At 45.8% G+C, this 26,024-nt stretch overlaps 1 protein-coding gene across 1 annotated transcript; it reads left to right on the top strand.

The window, feature by feature from the left end:
- On the top strand, nucleotides 1–24,241 carry LOC143297624 (uncharacterized). The gene is made up of 6 exons (XM_076610041.1): nucleotides 1–329; nucleotides 562–601; nucleotides 12,574–12,602; nucleotides 19,711–19,819; nucleotides 23,761–23,866; nucleotides 24,234–24,241. Exons 1-6 carry the CDS (start codon nucleotides 1–3, stop codon nucleotides 24,239–24,241), a joined length of 621 nt encoding a protein of 206 aa, XP_076466156.1.
- Nucleotides 24,242–26,024: the final 1,783 nt, after the last annotated feature.

Raw genomic sequence — 26,024 nt, 5'->3', positions numbered from 1 at the left:
ATGTTTTTATCATTGACAAGAGGGGAAATATCGCGCACCAATCTACCCCTCTGCTCTGTGTGTGTGTGTGTGTGTGTGTGTGTGTGTGTGTGTGTGTGTGTGTACGTGTGTGTGTGTGTGTGTGTGTGTGTGTGTGTGTGTGTACGTGTGTGTGTGTGTGTGTGTGTGTGTGTGTGTACGTGTGTGTGTGTGTGTGTGTGTGTGTGTGTGTGTGTGTGTGTGTGTGTACGTGTGTGTGTGTGTGTGTGTGTGTGTGTGTGTGTGTACGTGTGTGTGTGTGTGTGTGTGTGTGTGTGTGTGTGTGTGTGTGTGTGTGTGTGTGTGTGTGTGTTAAGCCATTGACATTAAAAGGGTTCTCTCTCTCTCTCTCTTTCTCTCTCTTTCTGTGTGTGTGTGTGTGTGTGTGAGTGTTAAGCCATTGACATTAAAAGGGTTCTCTCTCTCTCTCTCTCTTTCTCTCTCTTTCTGTGTGTGTGTGTGTGTGTGAGTGTTAAGCCATTGACATTAAAAGGGTTCTGTGTGTGTGTGTGTGTGTGTGTGTTAAGCCATTGACATTAAAAGGGTTCTCTGTGTGTGTGTGTCTGTGTGTGTGTGTGTGTGTGTGTGTGTGTGTGTGTGTAAGTAAAAAGTGAAAGTTCCAGTCGACATCTTATTTTTAGAAGGTACATTTTCAATAAGCAACGACAAGTTGTATTCTGTTGGGGTTTTGTTGTTGTTGTTGTTGTTTGTTTGTTTTTTGTTGTTGTTTTTTTTGGTTATTTCGAATTTTGCAAAGAAAACCAAGTGATCACTATGTCATTACTTTACTGATTTTTTTTTTCTAATCCTCATTTTTCTTCTTCTTTTTTTCTTCACATTTTAATTCACTTTCTTCCCATATTGGAAACATATAATAAGACATTACAAACTTGGGAACAGATGATCAAACTAAATATGAAAGAAAGACCGAAATGAGTGGGTGAAATGTCTACAAACCCGTTTCCACTTAACAAGAATATAACAATGGCCTTGAAAAACTCCATTTCTGAAGGTTGACAAGACTTGATTTCACCCTTTTCAATTTTAGAACTGAATAACACGTTCAATAAAATAAAAAAATAAATTACAAACCAAAGTATAACACCCAAAAGCCAAGGAAAAGAAAGAAGGGGGGGAGAGAACGAACAAAAAAAAACTAAAACTAAAGGAACATCTATACCCCTCCTCCCCCACCCCACCCCACCGCCCAGAAAAAGTACAATACAATAAAACAACCTATTCTTTCCAATGTTCAGCTGAGCATGCACAGGCATCAGATGATTATGCATTCAGTACAATGTTGATAATCCTTCCTTGTCTTCTATAATTGGTTTGGATATAATATATATGTGTACACATATGCACGCACACATACACACACAAACACACACACACACATATATATATATGTATGTATGTATGTATATACATGCGCCCGCATATACATACATAGACATATATCTGATAAGATTACAGCTTCTTTTCAATTTGTTTGTTGTTGCCTTCCACAATAAGCTATGCAAAAGGGGGGGAGGGAAAAACGCAACTAAAACAGCGCATACAACAACAGCGTCATCATGAAATATGCAGCCTCACATCTCTCTCGCACATGCATACACTGACATACACACATGCTGACGCGGGAATCCCCCCCTCACCCATTACACACAGACATTCACTCATACAACAAGTACACACCCGGCACACTCATGTACAAAAATATTTCACAAATGATACACAAAATAACGGGAGAAGAAATGTAATTTTGTTAATTGTGTTCCATCGTTTAGATAATCAACGGAGTGGGTTTTTTTTTTCAGATTGTTCCTTAAACAGGTTTTGAGCAGGAATACGCTGTTGTTATGTTTTTTAAGTGAGAGAAAGGCACTATAAACTTTGTTTTATAAACATTGCATCACCATCAAAATGGCAAGACATTCAATCCGAGAAAGACGGAACACATTGCAAAATGGCAGTATGTTTCAGCAGAATGGACCGGTGTCGGACGAAAAAAGACTTCCAGGGAGAAAAAGAACACCCGGCGTTCTTTGCCTGGGAAAAAACACACACCCCTCCCCGCCCCCCGTGGAATCTTTTTCATTCGAAAGAAATGCTGCTTCGAGAAATCAACACAATGGGGAACGTAAAACAGAACGAGACTACACAAAGAAAAGAGAGAGAAAAATACAGAAGAGAGTGATATATTTATAACAAGTTTCTGTACACAATTATCTAGTTTTTGGGTTATGATTACAGTTAACCTGCTTTAAAAACACCTTTACCTATATGTGTGTGTGTGTGTCTGCAATTGTGTGTGTGTGTGTGTGTGTGTGTGTGTGTCTGCAATTGTGTGTGTGTTATTTGCATGTGTCCGATGCATTATGACAAGAAAGTCATCCAAAACAGGAAAGTATAAAAAGAAAAAAAAACATGTTTTCAAAACTGCCTTGGAAAAAAAAAGAGAAATACAAAGTTGTTTTTTTTAAAGAACACAAGGTAAAGGTGTTTTTTTTTAAAGAACCAAAGTACTGGCACATAATTTCCTGAAAGCAGGAACACGAATTTCGATCGATGGATCTTCAACAGGCTTGACACAGCGCTAAAACAACAACAATCACAACTGATCACTTCGTTGCTTCCTGGTCAACTTCCGTTTACCTGATGCCGTGGCCAGGTGGTTAGAGTCACGGATTTACGGCTAGGGGGACGCAGGATCTTCTTCTTCTTCAGCTTCGTTCGTGGGCTGCAACTGCCGCGTTCACTCGTACATATGTACACGAGTGGGCTTTTACGTGTATGGCCGTTTTTACCCCCGCCATTTAGGCAGCCATACTCCATTTTCTGGAGTGTGCATGCTGGATATGTTCTTGTTTCTATAACCCACCGAACGTTGACATGGATTACAGGATCTTTAACGTGCGTGTTTGATCTTCTGCTTCCGTATACACACAAAGGGGGTTCAGGCACTAGCATGTCTGCTCATAAGTTGACCTGGGAGATCGGGAAGAAAATTTCTACACTTTACCTATCAGGCGCCGTTACCGAGATTCGAACCCAGGACCATCAGAATGAAAGCCCAACGCTTTAACCGCTCGGCTATTGTGCGGGTTTGATTCCCAGCGGAGGTGTGGAGGGTTTTTTTTGGGGGGTGGGGGGTGTTTTTGTGTGCGTGTGTGTGTGTTGTTGTTGTTGTTTTGGCCCGCGGCCGACTCCTACCCAGAGTTGAGTGTGCTATGGGCTTATATGGGAAGACTGGGACCACACAGTCGAGTATCATCCACTTCACGGATGCGTCTTTGAGTGGTGTGTTGCTCTAATTTCCTGACCAACACTGCTAGTGTCTGTATCCCTCGGGCCTGGTTAAGGCCGGGCAATAAAAATAAAAAAAATCATCATTATGACAGAAAGCGGTAGAGTACAGCCTCGTCACTTTGTCCCAAACCTAAATGGACCTCCATAGCATATCGTCATCATCAACCTTCTCTTCCTCTTTGTCCTTTTCATTCAGGTCATTTTGTCTTTTAGAGCAAAAGAGACAGAGACAGAGATTATGGAGAGACAGACATACAGAGAAAGCGACAGAGACACGGTGAGAGTCTCCGATTTTAAATGAGTAAATAAAAAGAGAGAGAATCAGAAAGACGTTTCAAAGAGAGAGAGACAGACAGACAAGAGACAGAGAGAGAAAGAGAGATAGAGAAAGAGACAGAAACTAAGACTTATAACACACACACACACACACACACACACACACACACACACACACACACACACACACACACACACACACAGATGCTGCGTTGAAAGAGACGGACATAAAGAAGTGATGCGTTAACTGAGAAAGAGAGGACACAAAGAGAAATGGAGACAGACAGACAGACAAAGACAGACAAACAGACAGACAGACAGACAGGTGACGAGAAAGAAGAAGACAGTGAAAGAAAGGCAGTGGAAGAAACCCGTGGTAAGAGCAGACAGGTCAGATATCAAACAGCTTCCAGACTGTCGGCGTATATACTTTGATCTTCAATTTCCCTTCATACAGAGCACAGCAGATACACCCCAGCGCATGTGCGAACTGTGTCCACACACGCACAGACACACACAGATGCACGCAGAAGTGGACACACACACACACACACACACACACATACATACATACATACATATACACACACCACACGCACGCACGTATACACACACACACACACACACACACACACACACATACATATATATATACACACCACACGCACGCACGTACACACATACACACACGTGCGCGAGCGCGCGCGCACATATATACATATTCACACACGTGCACACATATATACATATACACACATCACACGTACGCACATACACACACACACACACACACACACACACACACACACACACACACACGCACATACACACACACACACACACACACACAAAGTTAAGTTCACTTCAGTCGTGTTTTTAACATCTCCCCATCACTGATTGGGATGGCACGATAAACTAATCCATATCGCATTCAAGTGCACTCGAAAATCCACTCTCTTAGTATGCCTCCCCACTGCGAATGCACGAACTAAGAAACACACACACACACACACACACACACACACACACACACACACACACATTCGATCACGCACGTTCGATTTGTAAGACAACTAACTTAGACACGTTACGACAAAATCTATTCAGACATGTAAATGTTCTCTGAATCTTTAAAGCAAAACACACACACACACACACACACACACACACACACACACACACACACACACACAACGAGAGGTCAATCGAGTTCATGTCAACTGCGTTCAATTCTAAAAACAAGATAAATAAACAACAACAACAAACAAAAAGCGAAAACGAAACAAAACAACAATTCAGCAACTGGGCGTCACGACCACGAATAGATATTGGCGAACAACCTCTGGGGAAAAACAAAAAAACAACAACAACAACAACAAAAAACCCAGCCCATCACGCACTATTGATCAATGCTTCTCTCAAGCTTCGGTCGCTAAGCACAGAGTGAAAGAACATTCTTGAAGCCGGATTTTGACATCCATTGTTGCACAGCGCTTTGACCCAGTCGTCTGAAAACTCGAACTGATAACGTCATCGGGAAGTGTCTCACGGAAAGAAACATTTTTTTTTTTTTTTAACAAAAAAAACTCTACAACACTCAGTGCTTTACACATATATGACTCAACCACATTGGTGTTTCAAGTGATCAAGAAACTTGAGGACAAAATGAAATCAGCTTACCTGGCGAAATTGGTGTCGTTCGTTCGTTCGTCAGTGATCAAAGAACTTGTGTATCTTCAAGAACATTACACACAACACACACTCACACACACACAAAACACAAACACCGCATCACAACGTGAAACCGCCAACAACACCGGGTGTCAGCATGTCTCTGGGTGGATGTGGAGACGGATAGTGCGTGTGAAGTGTGTGCGGGGTGGATGGCTTGCGAGAGTGCTTGTGCGGGAGGGGGTTGGAGGAGAGAGAGAGAGAGGGTAGAGGTGGATGAGTGGATGAGAGAGTGCAAGGAGTGGGTGGATGGATATTGGGGAGGGGTGTGGTGGGGGAGGGAGAGGAAGAGAGCGCGTTGGGCCAATCAGGAAGACTGTGTGCGGAGGACACCACATCGCACGTGCAACAAGTGGCATTGCTGTCTGGTGGCTTTGTACTTGGAGTGTGGCGGCGGGTCCGTGAACACTTTAAATAAATAAATAAATAAAAGACTCTTGTGTTTGCAGTACGTGTGTTTCTGTGTGTGTGTCTGTGTGTGTGTGTCTGTGTCAGTGTGTGTGTGTTTATGTGTTTGTGTGTCTGTGGGTGTCAGTGTGTCTGTGTGCAGGAGGAGGGGCAGTCGGAAAATGAGATGTTTATGTGGAGAGGTTAAAAACAATTGGTTTGCAACAGCAAAGTGTTCTGAAGAATAGAGAAAGCCCTCCCTCTCTCTATCTGTGTGTGTGTGTGTGTGTGTGTGTCTGTCTGTCTGTCTGTCTGTCTGTCTGTCTCTGAGGGCTGAATGAAAAAGCATGTACTTGCTTATATATTCCTACCCTCGTCAACACAGTGTGTGTGTGTGTGTGTGTATGTGTGTGTGTGTGTGTGTGTGTGTGTGTGTGTGCACGTGGGAGGGTGGGTTTGAGTACGTGAGTGCACGTGTGTGTGTGTGTGTGTGTGTGTGTGTGTGTGTGTGTGTGCGTGTGAGCGCGTGTGCGACCATGTGTCTGTGTCTGTGTGTGTCTCTTTCTGTTTTTTGACCCGTCATACATGGTGTAAACAATCAGCTGTGTCTGTGTCCTTACAGTCAAGATCTCTGATGTGAACAACACGGACATCGTCACCTGACCTGCTGTGATCTGACCTCCTGACCGGGCATCAACCACGTCAACCGTGACACTGACCCCCTACGTCACCGTTTTCTGATTATGTCTGCCAAGCCTTCTTTATATACATCATCATCATCATCATCATCATCGTCGTCGTCTTCTTCTTCTTCATCAACGTCTTTTTCTTCACTGTCTTCTTTCTCGTCAACAGCATTATCTTCATCGTCTTCTTCATCAGTATCATTATCCTCATTGTCTTCTCCTTTAACAACATCATTATCGTTGTCGTCGTCGTCGTCGTCTTCAGCGCCCGGTCCTATTTCTGATTATATTCGGTCGGATTATAAAGTGATATGTTGATAGTGCTATTGGCACATTTGTGTGTAATAGTTCTTTCGTAAATTTTCAGTTCAGAGTGGTTTAGTAAAAACGGTGACAATTTGTTCCTTGTTATTGTCCTCCATACCTCATATCTGGAGCTGTGAGAGAGGGAGGGAGAGGGATAGAGATAGAAAAGATTATGTTAGGGGAAAAAAACCAAAAAACAAAAAAACGAATAACGTAATTCAAGCAAGCTTCATTTGAAAGCGAAACCCACTGTCAGATGAACTCTGTTGTGCAAGTGATCTCCAACTATCAACAATCCTACAAACTGATTTCCGCTTCAGCTTCCCCACGGCCACAGAAAACGGACTCTTCGCTGCATGCTGTAACCGGATATTGGATGACGCATATCCGGATCACATCACGGAAAAAAGCATGCTGTGCTCAAACGTCATGGTCTCACCTCTGGGCTTATTCCTGTAATGCCTTCAGTGCTGTGAGCGCGGGGGAAAAAAAAGGGGAGGGCTGCCATTCGTGAAATTTGTGTTGGATATGTTTGGTATTCTACAGCACAAGACAGACTCAAACAGAAGACAATGTCTGTGGGAAATGTTTGCTACAGGGGAGGAGTGGAATTCAAAGTTGCGAAGAAAAAAAACTCACCAAAAACTGGAAACTCCAGTAGCTATCGCTGAAACCGCCAGGTGTTTGTTGGTTGCTGTACCTGGTCTGGTTCGTCTTGTTGAAGACTTTCAGATGAATCGTATGGCGCTTCTTCTGTCATTTTCTCCGTTCTGTGGTGCTGACTGACAAGGAAAGGCCCCTTTTTGTCTGTCACGAATCGTGGATTCTAAAACTCTTTAGTCTGGAACGCCATTCACAAACGCTCAGACAGGTGAGCTGGGCTGGCAACGCCGTGCACTGCACTGCATCGATGTGGTGATCGTCGATTGACACGATGTTCTGTTATGACACAGTGCTCTACTGACACACTGATACACCGCTCCACTGACACACCTCTTCCACTGACACACCTCCAATGACATACTTTCCAGTCACACAGCCCTCCATTTGACACACCTTCATTGACACACCTCCACTGACACACCTCCACTGACACACCTCCACTGACACACTTCCACTGACACACCTGCACTGACACACTTCCACTGACACAGCCCTCCATTTTATGCACTTCCACTGACACACCTCCAATGACACACTTCCACTGACACAGCCATCCATTTGACACACCTTCATTGACACACCTCCACTGACACACCTCCAATGACACACTTCCACTGACACAGCCCTCCATTTGACACACCTTCATTGACACACCTCCACTGACACACCTCCACTGACACACTTCCACTGACACAGCCTCCATTTGACACACCTCCATTGACACACCTCCACTGACACACCTCCACTGACACACTTCCACTGACACACCTTCATTGACACGCCTCCACTGACACACCTCCACTGACACACTTCCACTGACACACTTCCACTGACACACCTTCATTGACACGCCTCCACTGACACACCTCCACTGACACACCTTCATTGACACACTTCCACTGACACACCTCCACTGACACACCTCCACTGACACACCTCCACTGACATGCCTCCACTGTAACACCACCCCATTGAGACAAACTTATACTGACACAAACTTCCACTGACACTTCTTCTCCTTCTCCTCCTTCAGCGTTCCCAGGCCATGCTCAGGCGGTGAGTCCGGAGTGGGTGACGAAGTCCGCAGTCCGCTGGAGCTCTGCCGCCGTTCCCCACAACTTGTCCTGGAGCGCTGCAGGACTGGGCCAGATCTGGCGCCTCAGCTCTTCGTGTAGAGGGCAGTCTTGCAGAACATGGACTGGAGTTTGAGGAGCGGTGTCACACGGACATTGGTCTGTGTGGGAAATTTTCAGTTTGTAGAGATGGGAGAGGAGCTGGCAATGGCCTGTACGCAGTCTGAGGATGATGACTTGCTGAGCTCGACCCATTTGATGGATGCTGTCCTCCTCTGGTCCCAGATGTAGCCGTTCTCGCCAGCTGTTCCTAAAGTGGCTACGCAGAATGGTCTTAGCCTCCCGAAAGCAAAGGGGGTTGGCAGATTGGGTGAGCCTGCTTCCTGCTTTGAAGAGCTTGACTGCCTCTTCATTTCCTGCAATGCCGCAGTGAGAGGGGATCCACTGTAGGACCAATGTGGTTCTGGCACTTAGGGCTTTAATCTCTGACCGGATGTCCCGCAAGGTTTTGTCCCTTACTCTGGTCTGGAAGCGTTGTAGGACAGCTCGGCAGTCGGTGAGGAAGACAGTGTGGTCTGGCAAACTCTCTGCTGGGCTGCAGCTAGTACCGCAGATGCTTCGGCTCTGAAATTGGTTGAGGTGAGGCCAGTAGCAATGGAATGCCTCGCCGAGCTGCCATCTGGGAATCGGATGTAGACACCACCTCCACCCATTCTCAGCAGAGCCGTCTGTGTATACACGGGTCCAGGTGGTGCTGGGGTAGTCCGTATTCAGTGCTGCCAGGGTCAGCAGCTTCAGCTCAGCATCCAGGAACTGGCCCTTACTCTGGATGCCGGGGATGTCAGGGACAGTTTCAGTTTCAGTTTCAGTAGCTCAAGGAGGCGTCACTGCGTTCGGACAAATCCATATACGCTACACCACATCTGCCAAGCAGATGCCTGACCAGCAGCGTAACCCAACGCGCTTAGTCAGGCCTTGAGAAAAAATATATATATATATATAAATATATATATATAAGCTTACATAAATAAATAAATAATAATTATGATATTTAAAAAAAAGGTAGTAGTAATGAAAATAATGATAAAATAATGATAATAATAAATAAATAATTAAATAAATAAGACAACAATGATGATAAATAAGCAAATAAATATAAAACATGAAGACACACATTCACACATACACCCACACATGCATAACAGATATGCCCCAAAAACGCAGTTTCACAGATATGAAAGCACAGTCAAATACATATAAACGTACGTGAGCTCCAACACACACACACACACACACACACACACACACACACACACACACACACACACACACACACCACAAATTACCCTGCACCTCCTCTACCCCCTCCTCCACACACTCATTTCTAGTCTATGTATCGCAGCTTCCACGGCACACACACACACACACACACACACACACACACACACACACACACACACACACACACACACACACACACACACACACAGATGAACGCTTACTTGTACAAGCACACACACACACGCCCATATCTCCCACCCCCAACCCCACACACATATATACAAAGATATATATATAATATATACGTTCCAATATCCTGTTGCTCCCACAGTGTAGGCATGCATACACTCACATACCTCATCCTCTACCTCACCTCCCTGCACCCCCACCTCCCCCTCACACACACACACACACACACACACACACACACACACACACACACACACACACACACATACATGCACAGAACTCTCCTGACACTTGTGTACACTTACACTCTCACGCATGCACAAACGCACTCAAAAACACAGACCCACACATACACACAAACACACACATACGCACACGCACAGAGGCTGCCACTGATTGGCCGCAACAAAAGGGAGGATATCCAGTAACCAGTCCTCAAATTCTTGCAGGGGTTCAACAGGTTGGTTCCTGTCAGGCAAGCACTGGCCATGAGTCTGGTGGAGGGCCTTGACGAGGTGGTTTGTGCTTCTGCGCTTCAGCCTATTTTTGTTGGGACATGGAGTTTTGAAGACATAAGGTGTGATGGAAGCCGTTTCATCTTCTGGCGAAGGAATCTCTCATCTCTTCTCTCTTCCAGAGACATAAAGTCCAGCAGTCCCATGCCACCTGTAATGAAGCCAGACTGGCGTTCTGGACTTTAGCCAAGGGTTCTGTGCTAGACTTTGCTGCTGTTGCCCAGGAGTTGGAGGCATACTCTATGTTAGGTCTGACTGATCTTGTGTAAACCTGAGTCAGGATCTTCATGTTAGCTCCCCACTTGGTGCCGCCCAGTTTCTTCATCACAGCCATCTTGCGTATGGCTTTGCTCTGGGTGGTGCTGATGTGAGAAGACCAGGCTAACCTGCGGTCCAATTTCACACCGAGGTAGGTGGGTGTGTCCTGTTGAGGGATCCGCTCTCCTTCAAACTGGAGAGTGAAGGTTTCCTTGAGAATAGCTATCTCCAATTTGGTAGCGGGATGACCATCCCCAAGCAGGCGGGTCACCAGGTGGCGGATAGGGGAGTAGACCTCTAGATATGAAGGTCAGCTGTGAAATAAGCCAGGCTTGCCTGGACGAATAAGCAGTTCTGGACCAACTGGCGATACACTTGTCAAGACGGGGCAGGTTAACCTTGGTAGCTCGGGTCATACTCAGCGGAAATACCCCATGTGTCCCACGACGGGTGTATCTGCGGGTAAGAGGCGCATTAACTTCTGGCCCCAGGAAAGGAAAACCCCGGTTGATAAAACCCGGACAGGTGGGACCCGTCAGCCATACGAGGCAGTTCATCTAGGAGAAGGTAAGCTCTGATTTCAAACCCCTGAAGGGAGCATCCTTACCCAGACCCCTTCAACAGAAAATTATCCCTGTGTCCGCGTCGGATAGGTAACCAACAGGTGCGCAAACTGCTAAAGAACTCGGGGGTAAATGCTGCTAGTGACAGGGCATCAGCAAGAGTACATCAGTTTCTGCTGGCCACACTTGGGCAGATGGGGCTCATTAGCCTTGGACGACAATCCATCTAGGAGAAGGAGACTCCAAAATCTACAAGAGTTTCTGAGAACCAGAAAGGCGGACATCATCTGTATACAGGGAACACACCTGACAGATGCTCATCGCTTCTCTGTTCCAGGATACGAGCTCTTTCGGTATGACACATATATGCATGCACTCAAGGCTTGACTAAGTGTGATGGGTCATGCTGCTGATGGGACATCTGCCTTGAAGTGATATTGTATTGTATTGTATTGTATTTCTTTTTATCACATCAGATTTCTCTGTGTGAAATTCGGGCTGCTCTCCCCAGGGAGAGCGCGTCGCTACACTACAGCGCCACCCATTTTGTATTTTTTCCTGCATGCAGTTTTATTTGTTTTTCCTATCGATGTGGAACTTTCTACAGAATTTTGCAATTAACAACCCTTTTGTTGCCGTGGGTTCTTTTACGTGCGCTAAGTGCATGCTGCACACGGGACCTCGGTTTATCGTCTCATCCGAATGACTAATGGATAATGGATTTGTCCGAACGCAGTGACACCTCCTTGAGAAACTGAAGCTGAAAACATTTTTGCTGCTCTCCTGGGGTTGGCGCGTGTGCCACATTTCATTGGCGTGCACGTTCTTCCTATCAGTATCAAGAATCATCAGGGGGCGGGTGGACTGGGGTCTGCGCCTCTCACGTAACTCGAACCAGGGCTGTGTTGCAAGAACGATCTTAGAAGCGCTAAGTTTGCTTTGCGCAAAGAATATTCTTTCTTCTTCTTCTTCTTGGCGTTCACGTCTGTTAAAATCTAGTCTGTCATACTCAGGCGGTTTATTGTGGAATAATATATGAGCCATTCTCACTGGCCAAACTAGTGTTAATGTGTTCAAAAAATGTACCATTCAGAACTCATGAAAGAATTTGCATATACAATGTCTTAACCTTTCCCACTCTCACACTCTGTGTGTCTGCCTGTCTGTCTCTGTGTCTGTCTGTCTGTCTGTCTGTCTGTCTGTCTCTCTCCCTCTCTCTCTCTCTCTCTTTCTGTCTGTCTGTCTTTCTGTCTGTCTCTGTATCTCTTTGTCTCTTCCTTCTTCTTTCTTCTTTTCTTTGTGTTCTAAGTATTAGTTGTGCATGTATTTGCATGTACTTACGTTGTTCGTCTTTTTTGTGGGACATAATTGAAATTTATTCATGCAGTGTTATGCTTTTGTATTGAGTATTTGTTATGTTTGTTGTTTTTTGGGTTGTTTTTTTTTTTCCTTTTCGTGAGGGCAGGATGAAAATAAGCCATTTGTGCTCATTCCTTTTTTCCTTCAGTAAAAAAGATTCGTTCAATCGTTCACAGCTACACGATCAGCCCAGTTCTGGCGATGAGTGACATTGTTTTCTCCACCTCTTCATGGCTAGCTTCTTGTTTGGTCTGTGAGTGGAGTGTCGACAGGCCACACTGTTTGTCTTGCCTGTTTTGTACGGGGGGGGGGGGGGGGCAGTTTTGGGGAAAGTGTTTCACTGTCTGGTCTTCCAGTCCACAGCGACAGGTTGGAGATGGCACCAGCTTCAGGTCTCTGTACATGTGACTGTTCAGTCTGTTGTGAGCGGTGGCAAGTGGACGCTCCACTGCTCTCTGGGTAGTGTGTGGTTGTCGTCCTTGAATGTTTCTCACTCCACGCTTAGTCCCTGGACTTAGGAGCGTTCTTAACGTTAAGCAAACTTAGCGCTGACAGAATCGCTCAGGCAGCACCAGGCCAGGGACCTAGGAATGACGGGCACAATAGCTGAGTGGTTAAAGTGTTTGATTTTCAATCTGAGGGTCCCGGGTTCGAATCTCGGTAAGGCGCCTGATGGGTACAGGGTGGAGATTTTTTTCCGATCTTCAAGGTACATATCTGTGCAGGTCTGCCAGTGCCTGAACCCTGTTTGTGTGTATACGCACGAAGAAGATCAATGTTCAAAATCCTGTAGTACATACCAGCATTCGGTGGATTATGGAAACAAGAACATACTCAGCATGCACCACCACCAGCCCCGAAAACGGAGCGTGGCTGCCTACATGGCGGGGTAAATAAAGAAAACGGTCATGCACGTTAAATGTTCCATGTCTGCTTGAGTGTGTATGCGTGCGTGACTGAACCTGAATGAATGATACAGGAAACGAATGATGAGCGCCCAATGGCAGCCGTCAGTCTTCTCCACCCTGGTAGGCAGCCTGTTCTAAAAATGACCCCGTGTTTGTAAAGCGCTTAGAGCTTGGTCAACAAATAGTAAAGAGTGGTAACTCTCTCCATGCACAAGGTACACAACTTCAAGTCTATACTGCTTACGCTACCGATTCAGCGCGTCCTTTGAAATGAACATTCTTGTGAAATCAATTACTTCTGCTGTTATGTGTCGTGTCAAGAAAGCTTTTACACACAAGGAGGTGGGGTGCTGGGGTGAGGGAAAACAGTGGGCGTTGAGGGCAATTATTGTGAGATAATTTGCCCGTGTCACAGTTTGTTCAGGCGGTCATCGTGTCGGGGGCTCACCGCCCCTACAGAGCCAAGTGAGCCAATCAAATGTGACCTTCACATCCGGGATACGGACAACTGAGAGACAAACAGCAGCCAGGAACTCCCTTCAACACACACACACACACACACACACACACGGACGATGAAAGAACCAGCAAAAACGTCCATGGTCACGATCATGCTCATAAAATGTCCATATTCACACCGGTATTCTCTCTCTCTTTTTCTTTTAACTCACTCAGTACGGCCAGTCCTCTCTTCTCTTCTACAAAGACCCCTCGGATGTCCAGTGGGTGTCTGAATGACCCAACCTTTAGCTTCCGTCGTCAGAACTGTGGTATTCTTTGTCAACATTTACCTCTTCAGTATAAGAGCGTTCCGCTTGCAATATTTTGATGATGGCAATTGGGATGAAACGCTGTTAACGTCGTCTCTTTCGCCGTTCGTATGGAGAGAGTTAATCAGACTTTCATCAGCATATTTTCTTTCATTCATTTATCTTATTATGTATTTATTCATTCATTCATTTATTCGTTTGTTATTTTATCTCTATTTTTGTTTTAGGTATTTCATTTTTATCTATTCGTATTTGTTTCTTTATTTCATTCTATTTAGTTTTATTTTATTTTATTTCATTTTTTTTAATTCTATTTTCCCTCAAGGCCTGATTAAACGCGTTGGGTCACGCTGCTGGTCAGGTCATATGCTTGGCAGATGCGGTGTAGAGTTTATGGATTTGTCCGAACGCAGTGACGCCTCCTTCAGCAACTGAACTGAACTGAACTGGACTGAACTCATCAGCTCCAGCTGAGAACGATTTCACAGATGCGCTGGCCTAGCAGACAGCAGCCTACAGAAAAGAAAAAAAAGAGATCCTCCGAAAAGACGCTGAAGATGGATTGCAAGCCTGCACTCGGTGTCACAAGGCAAACGCTCGTCTGGAACCCGCAGGGAGAAAGGAAGAGAGGCCGTCCAAGAAACACATGGTGCCATGACCCGCAGGCAGGTCATGAAGAGGTCAGGCCGCACCTGGAGACAGCTGGAGCTGACTGGTACACACAGGACCAGGATTGCTGGAGGGCGACGGGCGCAATAGCCGAGTGGTTAAAGCGTTGGACTGTCAATCTGAGGGTCCCGGGTTCGAATCACGGTGACGGCGTCTGGTGGGTAAAGGGTGGAGATTTTTACGATCTCCCAGGTCAACATATGTGCAGACCTGCTAGTGCCTGAACCCCCTTCGTGTGTATATGCAAGCAGAAGATCAAATACGCACGTTAAAGATCATGTAATCCATGTCAGCGTTCGGTGGGTTATGGAAACAAGAACATACCCAGCATGCATACCCCTGAAAACGGAGTATGGCTGCCTACATGGCGGGGTAAAAACGGTCATACACGTAAAAGCCCACTCGTGTGCATACGAGTGAACGCAGAAGAAGAAGCTGGAGGGCGTTTGCTGGGCGGCCTGTGACCTGGAGTCAAGTCATGAAGAGGTCAGGCCGCACCTGGAGACAGCTGGAGCTGACTGGTACACACAGGACCAGCATTGCTGGAGGGCGTTTGTTGGGCGGCCTGTGATCCAGGCGGAGGTAACAGGCGTAGCAGGCGAGGTGAGGATATTCTATTATGTATTGTATTGTTTTGTATTGTGTTACTCTCTTTGTCACAACAGAATTCTCTGTGTGAGATTCCGCCTGCTCTCCAGGGACAGTGCGTAGCTGCACTGTGAGCGCCATTTTTTTTTCTGCCTGCAGTTTATTTGTTTTCGTAACGCAGTGGGTTTTTCTACAGAATTTTTCCAGGGACAACCCTTTTGTTGCCGTGGGTTCTTTTACGTGCGTTAAGTGCATGCTGCACACGGGACCTCGGTTTATCGTATCATCCGAATGACTAGAGTCCAGACCACCACTCAAGGTCTAGTGGAGGGGGAGAAAATACTGGCGACTGTGGGCTTCGAACCAGTGCGCTCAGATTCTCTCGCTTCCTAGGCGGACATGTTACCACTAGGCCAGCACACCTCACCTTTTTTTTCTTTTTTCTTTCCATTGTGTAAATGACACTCAATACTGTGAGGCTTTGTCTGCCCAGGGAGAGCGTCGCTACACTGAGAGCGCCACCCTTTTTTTTTTTTCTTTTTTTTCCTTTCTTTTTTTTCGTGTTCGTGAACCTCTGTGTGAAGATATGAAAAAATAATTGGAGAAAAAAATCACGGGATTTTGGATATTACCTTCACCCCAAAACACAAAAATAGCACACCAAGGACGGTGAGAAGGCAACCAACAGCGTGTTAAAACAGCCATTTCTCCGCCTGTGAGATTTTAGGGAAAACACCACCACACCAAATACGAACTCATAATTGTATCGGAGAGAGAAAAAAAGAAAACAAAACAAAAACAAAAAAAACCATGCTGTTGAACGGTCAAAGATCAGAAAGGTATTCTATTTTCGATTTTCCCAGTGTAAGAGATTCTGTAAACCTTTGAGTAGATTATAATTGTTGGGGGAAAATCACGCATTTTTGACGTATTTGTATTGTATTGTATTGTATTGTATTGTAGGGCGGACGCGTTACCATTAAGCCACCACTGCTTCCCACAACACACCAAGGAGAGTGAAGAACGTAAGGAACAGCGTGTTAACTCACTCAGTACGGCCAGTCCTCTCTTCTCCTCTACACAGATCCCTCGGATGTCCAGTGGGTGTCTGAATGACCCAACCTTTAGCTTCCGTCGTCAGAATTGTGGTATTCTTTGTCAACATTCACCTCTTCAGTATAAGAGCCTTCCGCTTGCAATATTTTGATGACGGTAATTGGGGTGAAACGCTTTTAACGTCGTCTCTTTCGCCGTTCGTATGGAGAGAGTTAAAACATCCCCTCATGCCCCGCCACACCGTAACAACCACATGGAAGACAGCACCACAGTGAACACACAGCTATCTGTCTCAAAGAAAACAGCACCATGCTGTTGAATTGTCAAACGTTCACAGTGGTATCAATTTTCTCGCTTCCCTGTGAATTAATCATATTAGATTCTGTAAACTTCTGTCTGAATTTTAGAAGAAGAAATTTGTAGGGGAGAAAAAAGTCACGCGGGTTTTTTTGTTTTGTTTGTTGTTGTTGCTTTTTTTTGTTGTTTTTCATACTATTGCCTCCCCAAAACACATAACCACCCCACCTAGGACGATGAGAAAGCAAACAAAAAAAGAAAGCAGCGTGTTAAAACAGGAATTTCTTCCCCCGAGCAACCACAGGGAAAACACCATCACAACAAACACTCACTGAAAACTGTCTCTGGAAGAAAACGTAATATCACGCTATTGAATTATCAATGTTCAAAGCGGTATTATATTTTCGCTTCCTAGCGTATAAATTGTATGAGATTCTGCAAAAACCTTTGTCTGAAAACTGTTAGAAAAAAAAATCATGCGTTTTATGATATTGCCTCCTCTGTGGAAAATGAAAGTGATCATGCCTTTTTGATATTTACACTTTCAAACGTTTCCGTCGACATTTTGCTGTCTTTTTTCAGGGTTCCCCGCTGCGGCCAGCACTGCTTCACCGAGCTGCCGGAATGATGGAAACGACGGACATCCATCTCCCAGGTTTTTTTGTCAGTAGCTTTCAATAGGTCAGATTGCTTCTCGATGTCTGAGTCATGCAAGGTAACGCTGATCGTGCTAGGCTTTATTTTATTTTGTTTTGTTTTGTTTTTCATTATTATTTCTTGAATTATTTATTTTCAGTGTCATAATGTTAATGATTTCTGTCTCTGTGTCTGTCTGTGTCTCACTGTTTGATTCTCTCTCTCTCTCTCTCTCTCTCTCTCTCTCTCTCCGAACAAGACATCAATCCTCTGACGAAGGGGGGGAGGGGGGGGGGGTAGGAGGAAGATGGACAGGGTGGAGAAGAACGGTGTGAGCAGGAGTTGTTCGCCTTGCGCGCATACCACGTAGACACGTGCTCATGTTTTTGTTCTATTGTGTCTCATGCACCATAAAGGTTTATGACAATAAAATATTCTGTCCTATTCTGTTCTATCAGTCCACCACTAGGCAGAAAAGGGCTCCTTGGTGTGTAGGGCTTCGGAAACATCGGACTGTTCGTTGACAGCTGCGTTTTGCGGTCAGACTGTTGGCAGCTGCGTTTTGTATTGCGGTCAGATTATTGACAGCTGCGTATTGCGGTCAGACTGTTGACAGCTGCGTATTGCGGTCAGATTATTGACAGCTGCGTATTGCGGTCAGACTTGACAACTGCGTTTTGCATTGCGGTCAGATTATTGACAGCTGCGTATTGCGGTCAGACTGTTGACAGCTGCGTATTGCGGTCAGATTATTGACAGCTGCGTATTGCGGTCAGACTGTTGACAGCTGCGTATTGCGGTCAGACTGTTGACAACTGCGTTTTGCATTACGGTCAGATTATTGACAACTGCGTTTTGCATTACGGTCGGATAATTGACAGCTGCGTATTGCGACCAAATTATTGGCAGCTGCGTATTGCGGTCAGATTATTGACAGCTGCGTTTTGCAGTCAGACTGTTGACAGCTGTGTTTTGTGATCAGATTATTGACAGCTACGTATTGCGATCAGATTATTGACAGCTGCGTATTGCGGTCGTTTTATGATCAGACTGTTAACAGCTGCGGATTGCCGTCAGATTATTGACAGCTGCCTTATGTGATCAGACTGTTGACACTCCCATTTGCGGTCAGACTGTTGACAGCTGCGTATTGCGGTCAGATTATTGACAACTGCGTTTTGCATTACGGTCAGATTATTGACAACTGCGTTTTGCATTACGGTCAGATTATTGACAGCTGTGTATTGCGATCAAATTATTGGCAGCTGCGTTTTGCTGTCAGACCATTGACAGCTGCGTTTTGCTGTCAGACCATTGACAGCTGCGTTTTGCTGTCAGACCATTGACAGCTGCGTTTTGCTGTCAGACCATTGACAGCTCCCTTTTCCGGTCAGACTGTTGACAGCTGCGTTTTGTAGTCGGATGGTTGACAGTCTATGTTCTATGGTCGGACCATTGATTGTAGTCCACATTTCGTGGTCAGGCGATTGTAATTTCTTTCTTCTTGACATGTCCAAGTCATTGTGTGTGGCAGCTGACAGACATAGTGGCATCAGCGTGAACAATCTGTTGTTCGCCGACTTCTTTTGTCTGGACACTTGGGGAAAAAAGATAGAGCGTATTCACAAAACTGCCCCTTCCTATCTCTGTGGCTGCCTTCACCTCTACACTCCATCTCGGTCACTACGATCGGCTTCGGATCCACTTTTCGCATACCCAGATTCAAACACTCGACTGTTGGCCGACGTTTTTTTCTCTGTCTCTGAACCTTGTGATTGGAATGAACTTCCTCTTTCGCTTCGTCAAGTCTCCACTCTCAGCTCTTTCAAGTCTGGCCTTAAAACCCACCTTTTCCCAAAATAGCTTCCCTTGCCTGCCCTTCCTTGTCTTTAGTTTCTAGTTTTAGAGTTATGCATGCGTGTGAATGACTGGTGCGAAAGCGCTTTGATTTGTCTCTGCACAAGATTCAGCGCTATATAAATACCATTATTATTATTATTATTGTTATTGACAACCCACCTGTTTGTCCACTGGCAGAGAAAACCAGACCTTCCCGAATGACAGACAAGGTGGTGGGTGGAGGGAGAGCAACAGGTGGACGTATGAGCAGCAATGGTAGGACCTTGGCAGACAAGCGAACAGAGTGGCACCGAAAGGCAAGCAAACAAGTGTGTGTGTGTGTGTGTGTGTGTGTGTGTGTGTGTGTGTGTGTGTGTGTGTGTGTGTGTGTGTGTGTGTGTGTGTGTGTGTGTGTGTGTGTGTGTGTGTGTGTGTGTGTGTGTGTGTACCAACATTTGTTTCATCTTTCGAGGAAATGCGAAGCAGGAACCGTTTTATCATGAAATGTCGTAGTTTGTTTGCTTTGTTTGATTGTTGATCTGTGTTTGTGTGTGTAGGTGCGTGTAGGTGTGTGCATGTGTGTGTGTCATCGTGTGAGTGTATGAGTAGTGTGTGTGTTTGTCTTTGTGTGTGTGTATGCGTGCCTTTGTCGGTGCATGCGTGTGTGCGTGCGTGTGTAGGAGCGTGTGTGTGTGTGTGTGTGTGTGTGTGTGTGTGTGTGTGTGTGTGTGTGTGTGTGTGTGTGCATGCGTAATTTTGTGCGCCATTCAATTGTCTACATGTTGTTGTTACCATCATTTCGTTTTATCTTTTATATCTGATACATTTCTCGATTTATTCAATGACATGATATATTTCTATTGTTCTCTCTTACCTGTGTTTCAAATTATAGGCATATATTTGTGTGGGAATGTTTGAGTGAATGATTTTAGTGCTATTGTAAAGAGCATAAAGTTTCAAGAATATGTATCTGTAGCAAGATGTCTCAATAAATAAATGATTTTTTTTTAATAAGATGAGATAGATCAAAAGAGACACGTCGACACAGACTTACCAGCGGATGGACAGGCAAAGATCGATGGCAGAGGGAAATTAGTAATACAGGCAAGAAGAGAGACACACAAGACTCTTGAGGATACAGACAACAGACAAAGAGGACTGTAAGCAAGCAGCCAGCCAGCCAGACAGACAGACAGTTAGACAGACAGGTATGCATTCCAACAGTCACAACAAGCACAGAGCCAAGTCTACAGACAGACAAACAGGAAGACAGCGAGACAAGCGACTAGACAGACAGACAGACGATCAGACAGACAGATATAGTCAGACGATCAGACAGACAGATAGACAGACAGTCATAACAAGCACAGAGCCACGCCCACACACAGAGACAAACAGGAAGGCAGCCAGACAAGCGACTAGACAGACAGACAGACAGACGGACGATCGGACAGACACTGATGCTGGTACTGACAAACCTGTCTGCTCACCACCGAGGCAAGGACGCCACTTGGTGACGACACGAAACTAGCGTTGTCAAGGAAACCGGTTGATTAGCCGAAGGAAAGTGTAGAGAAAACTACAGCAAAGTGCCACAGTCTGCATATGGGTGAGAGCGGACCTCTGGTGGTTTATACCCCTCCGCCCCCCCGACCCCCCCCCCCCCCCACACACACACACACACCTGTGTGTGTGTGTGTGTGTGTGTGTGTGTGTGTGTGTGTGTCCCACAAAAGGAGATGGAAAGCTACCCCAATCTTACATGAAACAAAAACGAAATAAAACCAAGACGCAAAGCCTTCTTGGCTCAGGTGTCATTATTGCTGAACAACAACCACAAAACAAAACTTCTTCTTCTTCTTCTTCTTCTTCTTCGTTCGTGGGCTGCAACTCAAACGTTAACTCGTATATTATACGAGTTATTATACGAGTGGGCTTTTACGTGTATGACCGTTTTTACCCCGCCATGTAAGCAGCCATACTCCGTTTTCGGGGGTGTGCCTGCTGGGTATGTTCTTGTTTCCGTAACCCACCGAACGCTGACACGGATTACAGGATCTTTAACGTGGGTATTTGATCTTCTGCTTGCGTGTGCACACGAAGGGGGTTCAGGCACTGTCAGTTCTGCACATATGTTGACCTGGGAGATCAGAAAAATATCCACCCTTTACCCACCAGGCGCCGTTACCGAGATTCGAACCCGGGACCCTCAGATTGAAAGTCCAACGCTTTAACCACTCGGCTATTGCGCCCGTCAAGAAAAACAACAAAAACAAAAACAAAAAAACAAAACAAAAAAACGGATTGAGACGAGGAGGAGAGGGCGTTTTGGGTTACAAGTACTCTCTTTTTTTCTTTTTCTTTCTTTATCACATCGGTCTTAACCATATTTTTGCACACTATCAGGAAACCAGTACTGGTTGTCGAAGTGAAAATGTTGTGCTTGAAACGGAAGTTTCAGTTTCACTTTCACTTTCTCAAGGAGGCGTCACTGCGTTCGGACAAATCCATACACGCTACACCACATCTGTTGAGCAGATGCCTGACCAGCAGCATAACCCAACGCGCTTAGTCAGGCCTTGAGTGCATGCTTACATATTTGTGTACCTATGAAAGTGGATTTCATTTTACGTAATTTCGCCAGAGGACAACACTCTCGTTGCCATGGGTTCTTTTTCAGTGCGCCAAGTGCGTGCTGCACACGGGACCTCGGTTTATCGTCTCATCCGAAAGACTAGACGCTCAGTTTGATTTTCCAGTCAAACTTAGGAGAAAGGGCGAGAGCGGGATTCGAACCCACACCCTCACGGACTCTCTGTATTGGCAGCTGAGCGTCTTAACCATTCTGCAACTCTTCCTCAAGCAGCTCATCATCGATCGTTATTCATTGTTTAATTACCATAGTATAGATATATATATATCAAAGTTACTAACTTTCCATGTCTTTACCGCGCCTTTCTGGCTTCATCAAGTAGTAATAAATTCGTCAAATGCAATTTGTTTTGGCCTAATATAGTCTACACAATTACCTTTTGGGAAAAGTCCACTACTTTTCGACAAAATTGTAATCGGACGCGTTCTCACGCTTCGAACATTCCAGTCATGATGTCATCAAGTTTCAAGTCACTGACTGTCATATCCAAGCCTGTTCGAACCTCTCTTAGCACATTATCTTTGGCATGATCGCCAAAGAAATTGTATTGTATTGTATTGTATTTCTCTTTTTTGTCACTGTGTGAAATTCGGGCTGCTCTCCCCAAGGAGAGCGCATCGCTACACTGACAGCGACACCCCCTTTTTTTTCCCCCTGCGTGCAGTTTTATTTCTTTTCCCTATCGAAGTGGATTTTTCTACTGAATTTTACCAGGGACAACCCTTTTGTTGCCGTGGGTTCTTTTACGTGCGCTAAGTGCATGCTGCACACGGGACCTCGGTTTATCGTCTCACCCGAAATGACTTCTAATTGTCGGAATCTGTGAAAACGCACGCTCAGCTTCAAAAACTACGAACTTTTTTTTTCCTTTTGTGATCAGACAGGTCTGTTTCGACACAGGAAGAGAAATTTTCGTGATAACATCAGACGCGCATGCGTAGTACGAGTTAAGCCCTAATCGAAGTGATGCGCCGTCAGTGACAGGACAGCATTAGGACAGACAGGGGAGGCTGATTACACTGTGCATGGACAGTGGGTTGTCAGGGACAACACCGAGGTTCCTGATGGAGGCGGAAAGAGGGATGTCAGCACGTTTATCTTTCGGCGTCAGAGGAATGGGAACAATATGAATAGTCAAAATGTCCATGAAAGAAAGTCTGGGTTTGTTCAGTCTGTTTTTTCATGATTTGCTTCCCCCCCCCCCCTCCCCCACACGGTTATTTTGTTGTTTGCTCTTGGTGCAAAACAGAGCAAGCCTGGACAGGGAGTGTTGTCAGGCTGATCATCTGTTACAGGCTGTCTGTCTGTCTGTCTGTCTGTCTGCCTCTCTCTCTCTCTCTCTCTCTCTCTCTCTCTCTCTCTCTCTAAGGGACAGGTTGGAAGAATGGGCCATGCCTAAAATCTTAATCTTTGAATAAGAAAAACTTTTGAGATCTGAGTTCTGAGTTCTCTCTCTCTCTCTCTCTCTCTCTCTCTCTCTCTCTCTCTCTCTCTCTCTCTCTCTCTCTCTCTCCAATGAACTATTGTTCCACATCACTTTTTCATGAGGGGCTATCGCCTATGATGAATAAAAACGTTCGTTGTTTCCTCTCTCCCTGTGTGTGTGTGTGTGTGTGTGTGTGTGTGTGTGTGTGTGTGTGTGTGTGTGTGTGTGTGTGACTTGACTTGAATTGACTTGACTTCATTTATTGTCATAAAATCCGGAAGGATTAATAGACACAACAAAGAACAAAATGTGTGTGTGTGTGTGTGTGTGTGTGTGTGTGTGTGTGTGTGTGTGTGTGTGTGTGTGTGTGTGTGTGTGTGTGTGTGTGTGTGTGTGTGTGTGTGTGTGTGTGTGTGCGCGCGCGCGCGCCATGTTTTAATGTGTCATATTGCACACTTTTAGAAGCCTTTCTCTGCTTTTTGATGAAGACATAGATGTACAGTTCAGTTTGAAGGAGGCGTCAAAGCTTGAACACAGATCATCTTCAGCCATTTGTTGCACATGTCCAATCAACTGTTCCCGTGTCTGGTGACTTGCTCTGGCGTACCGAGAAAAGTTCTGCAGCAATAGCAGATCTCGTTCACAGCTGCGTTTGAGAGATTCTATGCTGATGCATACAGTTTGGCCAGTCATCACCAACAGCTTTAGAGTTCTGAAGACTTGAAGGTCAGTTTCACTATCCCTATTAACTGATGCTCATCCTTATATTCGTAGCAAGTTGATGATGATGATGACGGGCGCATTAGCCGAGTGGTTAAAGCGTTGGACTGCCAATCTGAGGGTCCCGGGTTCGAATCACGGTGACGGCGCCTGGTGGGTAAAGGGTGGAGATTTTTCCGATCTCCCAGGTCAACATATGTGCAGACCTGCTAGTGCCTGAACCCCCTTCGTGTGTATATGCAAGCGGAAGATCAAATACGCACGTTAAAGATCCTGTAATCCATGTCAGCGTTCGGTGGGTTATGGAAACAAGAACATACCCAGCATACACACCCCCGAAAACGGAGTATGGCTGCCTACATGGCGGGGTAAAAACGGTCATACACGTAAAATCCCACTCGTGTGCATACGAGTGAACGTGGGAGTTGCAGCCCACGAACGCAGAAGAAGAAGAAGATGATGATGATGATGATGATGATGATGATAATGGATACTTATACAGCACAGCAGGCTGCCTACCTGGATAGAGCCGACTGATAGCTGCTAATGGGCGCTCATCATTCGTTGCCTGTGTGATTCAAGCAAGTTTCAGTCACGCACACATATACTCATACAGACATGTAACATTTTACGTGTATGACTGTTTTGTTTATTACCCCTCCCCTTTCCCAGGTAGGCAGCCATACTCCGCTTTCGGGGATGTGCGTGCTGGGTATGTTCTTGTTTCCATAACCCACAGAATGCTGACATGGATTACAGTATCTTTAACGGGCGTATTTGATCTTCCGCGCGCGTATACACAGAAATGAGGTTCAGGTACTAGCAGGTGCCCACCAGGTGCCGTTACCGAGATTCGAACCCGGGACCTCAGATAGAAAGTCCAACGCTTTAACCACTCGGCTATTGCGCACGTCAAGTTGTGATATGATGATGGAGTCTCCCGTCGGTCCGACGGATGAGTAGGCAGGCAGGCTTATCTGTCGGTGTGTGTCCTCATATGGGAGAAGAGGCCGATTCTGGATGCGCAGCACTTCCCACATGTGTTGCAAGGGAAAACGTCTCCAGAAGTTGAGCCTGCTTCCTTCGGTCACGCTTCTCCTTAATGGCCAGCGTTCTCTTGTTTTCAAACGTCTTTATGCCACTAGAGCACAGCATCCTCCACGACAGCGGTCAAGGGCATCAGTTTCCCAGGAAGCGATGTCTATGTCACAGGCTTTGAGGTTTGTCTTCAAGGTGTTCTTGAAGCGCTTGCAGGGTCTTCCACGTTCACGGTGGCCTTCCTTCAGCTGGCCATACAAAAGCATCTTCGGGATCCTGCTGTCTGTCATGCTGACAACGTGTCCTGTCCAGCGTAGCTGGCACTGGATCAGCAGGCTTTCGATGCTGGGCAGGCCGCTCCTCTCTAGGACATGGAGGTTGGAGACCCTGTCTTGCCACTTTATGCCGAGGATCTTTCGTAGGCATCTCTGGTGAAACTGCTCAAGTTGTTGAGTGTGACGGCGATACGTCGTCCATGTTTCACAGCAGTACAAGGTGGTCAGCACAACAGCTCTGTAGGTTTTCATCTTGGTGCTGAGCCTGATGCCTTTGTTGTTCCACAGCCTGTTGTTGAGTCTGCCAAAGGCGGAGCTGGCCTTGGCGATGCGCAGCGTCACTTCTGCATCAAGGGCTCCGTTGCTGCATAGGGTGCTGCCCGGGTAGCAAAACTTGTCGACTGACTTGATCTCTGTGACATTGATCTTGATTGCAGGTGGGGGGGAGGCACTGGCGTTCTGTGAGCTAGCTGGTTGATATATGGACTCGGTCTTGCTGAGGCTGATGGTGAGTCCAAGCGCCTGCAGGAGG

Source organism: Babylonia areolata, chromosome 23, assembly GCF_041734735.1.
Source record: "Babylonia areolata isolate BAREFJ2019XMU chromosome 23, ASM4173473v1, whole genome shotgun sequence".
Taxonomy (NCBI): Eukaryota; Metazoa; Mollusca; class Gastropoda; order Neogastropoda; family Buccinidae; genus Babylonia; species Babylonia areolata.
This window is presented reverse-complemented; position numbering and strand designations above follow the sequence as displayed.

What these genes read in the sequence shown, in the direction of transcription:
- LOC143297624 (XM_076610041.1), top strand. Translation starts at nt 1, where the DNA reads ATGTTTTTATCATTGACAAGAGGGGAAATATCGCGCACCAATCTACCC. An exon ending in TATTTGCATGTACTTACGTT is followed by an intron (nt 12,603 to 19,710) that starts GTTCGTCTTTTT and finishes CAAGCAAACAAG; the next exon opens with TGTGTGTGTGTGTGTGTGTG. An exon ending in GTGTGTGTGTGTGTGTGTGT is followed by an intron (nt 19,820 to 23,760) that starts GTGTGTGTACCA and finishes GACACAACAAAG; the next exon opens with AACAAAATGTGTGTGTGTGT.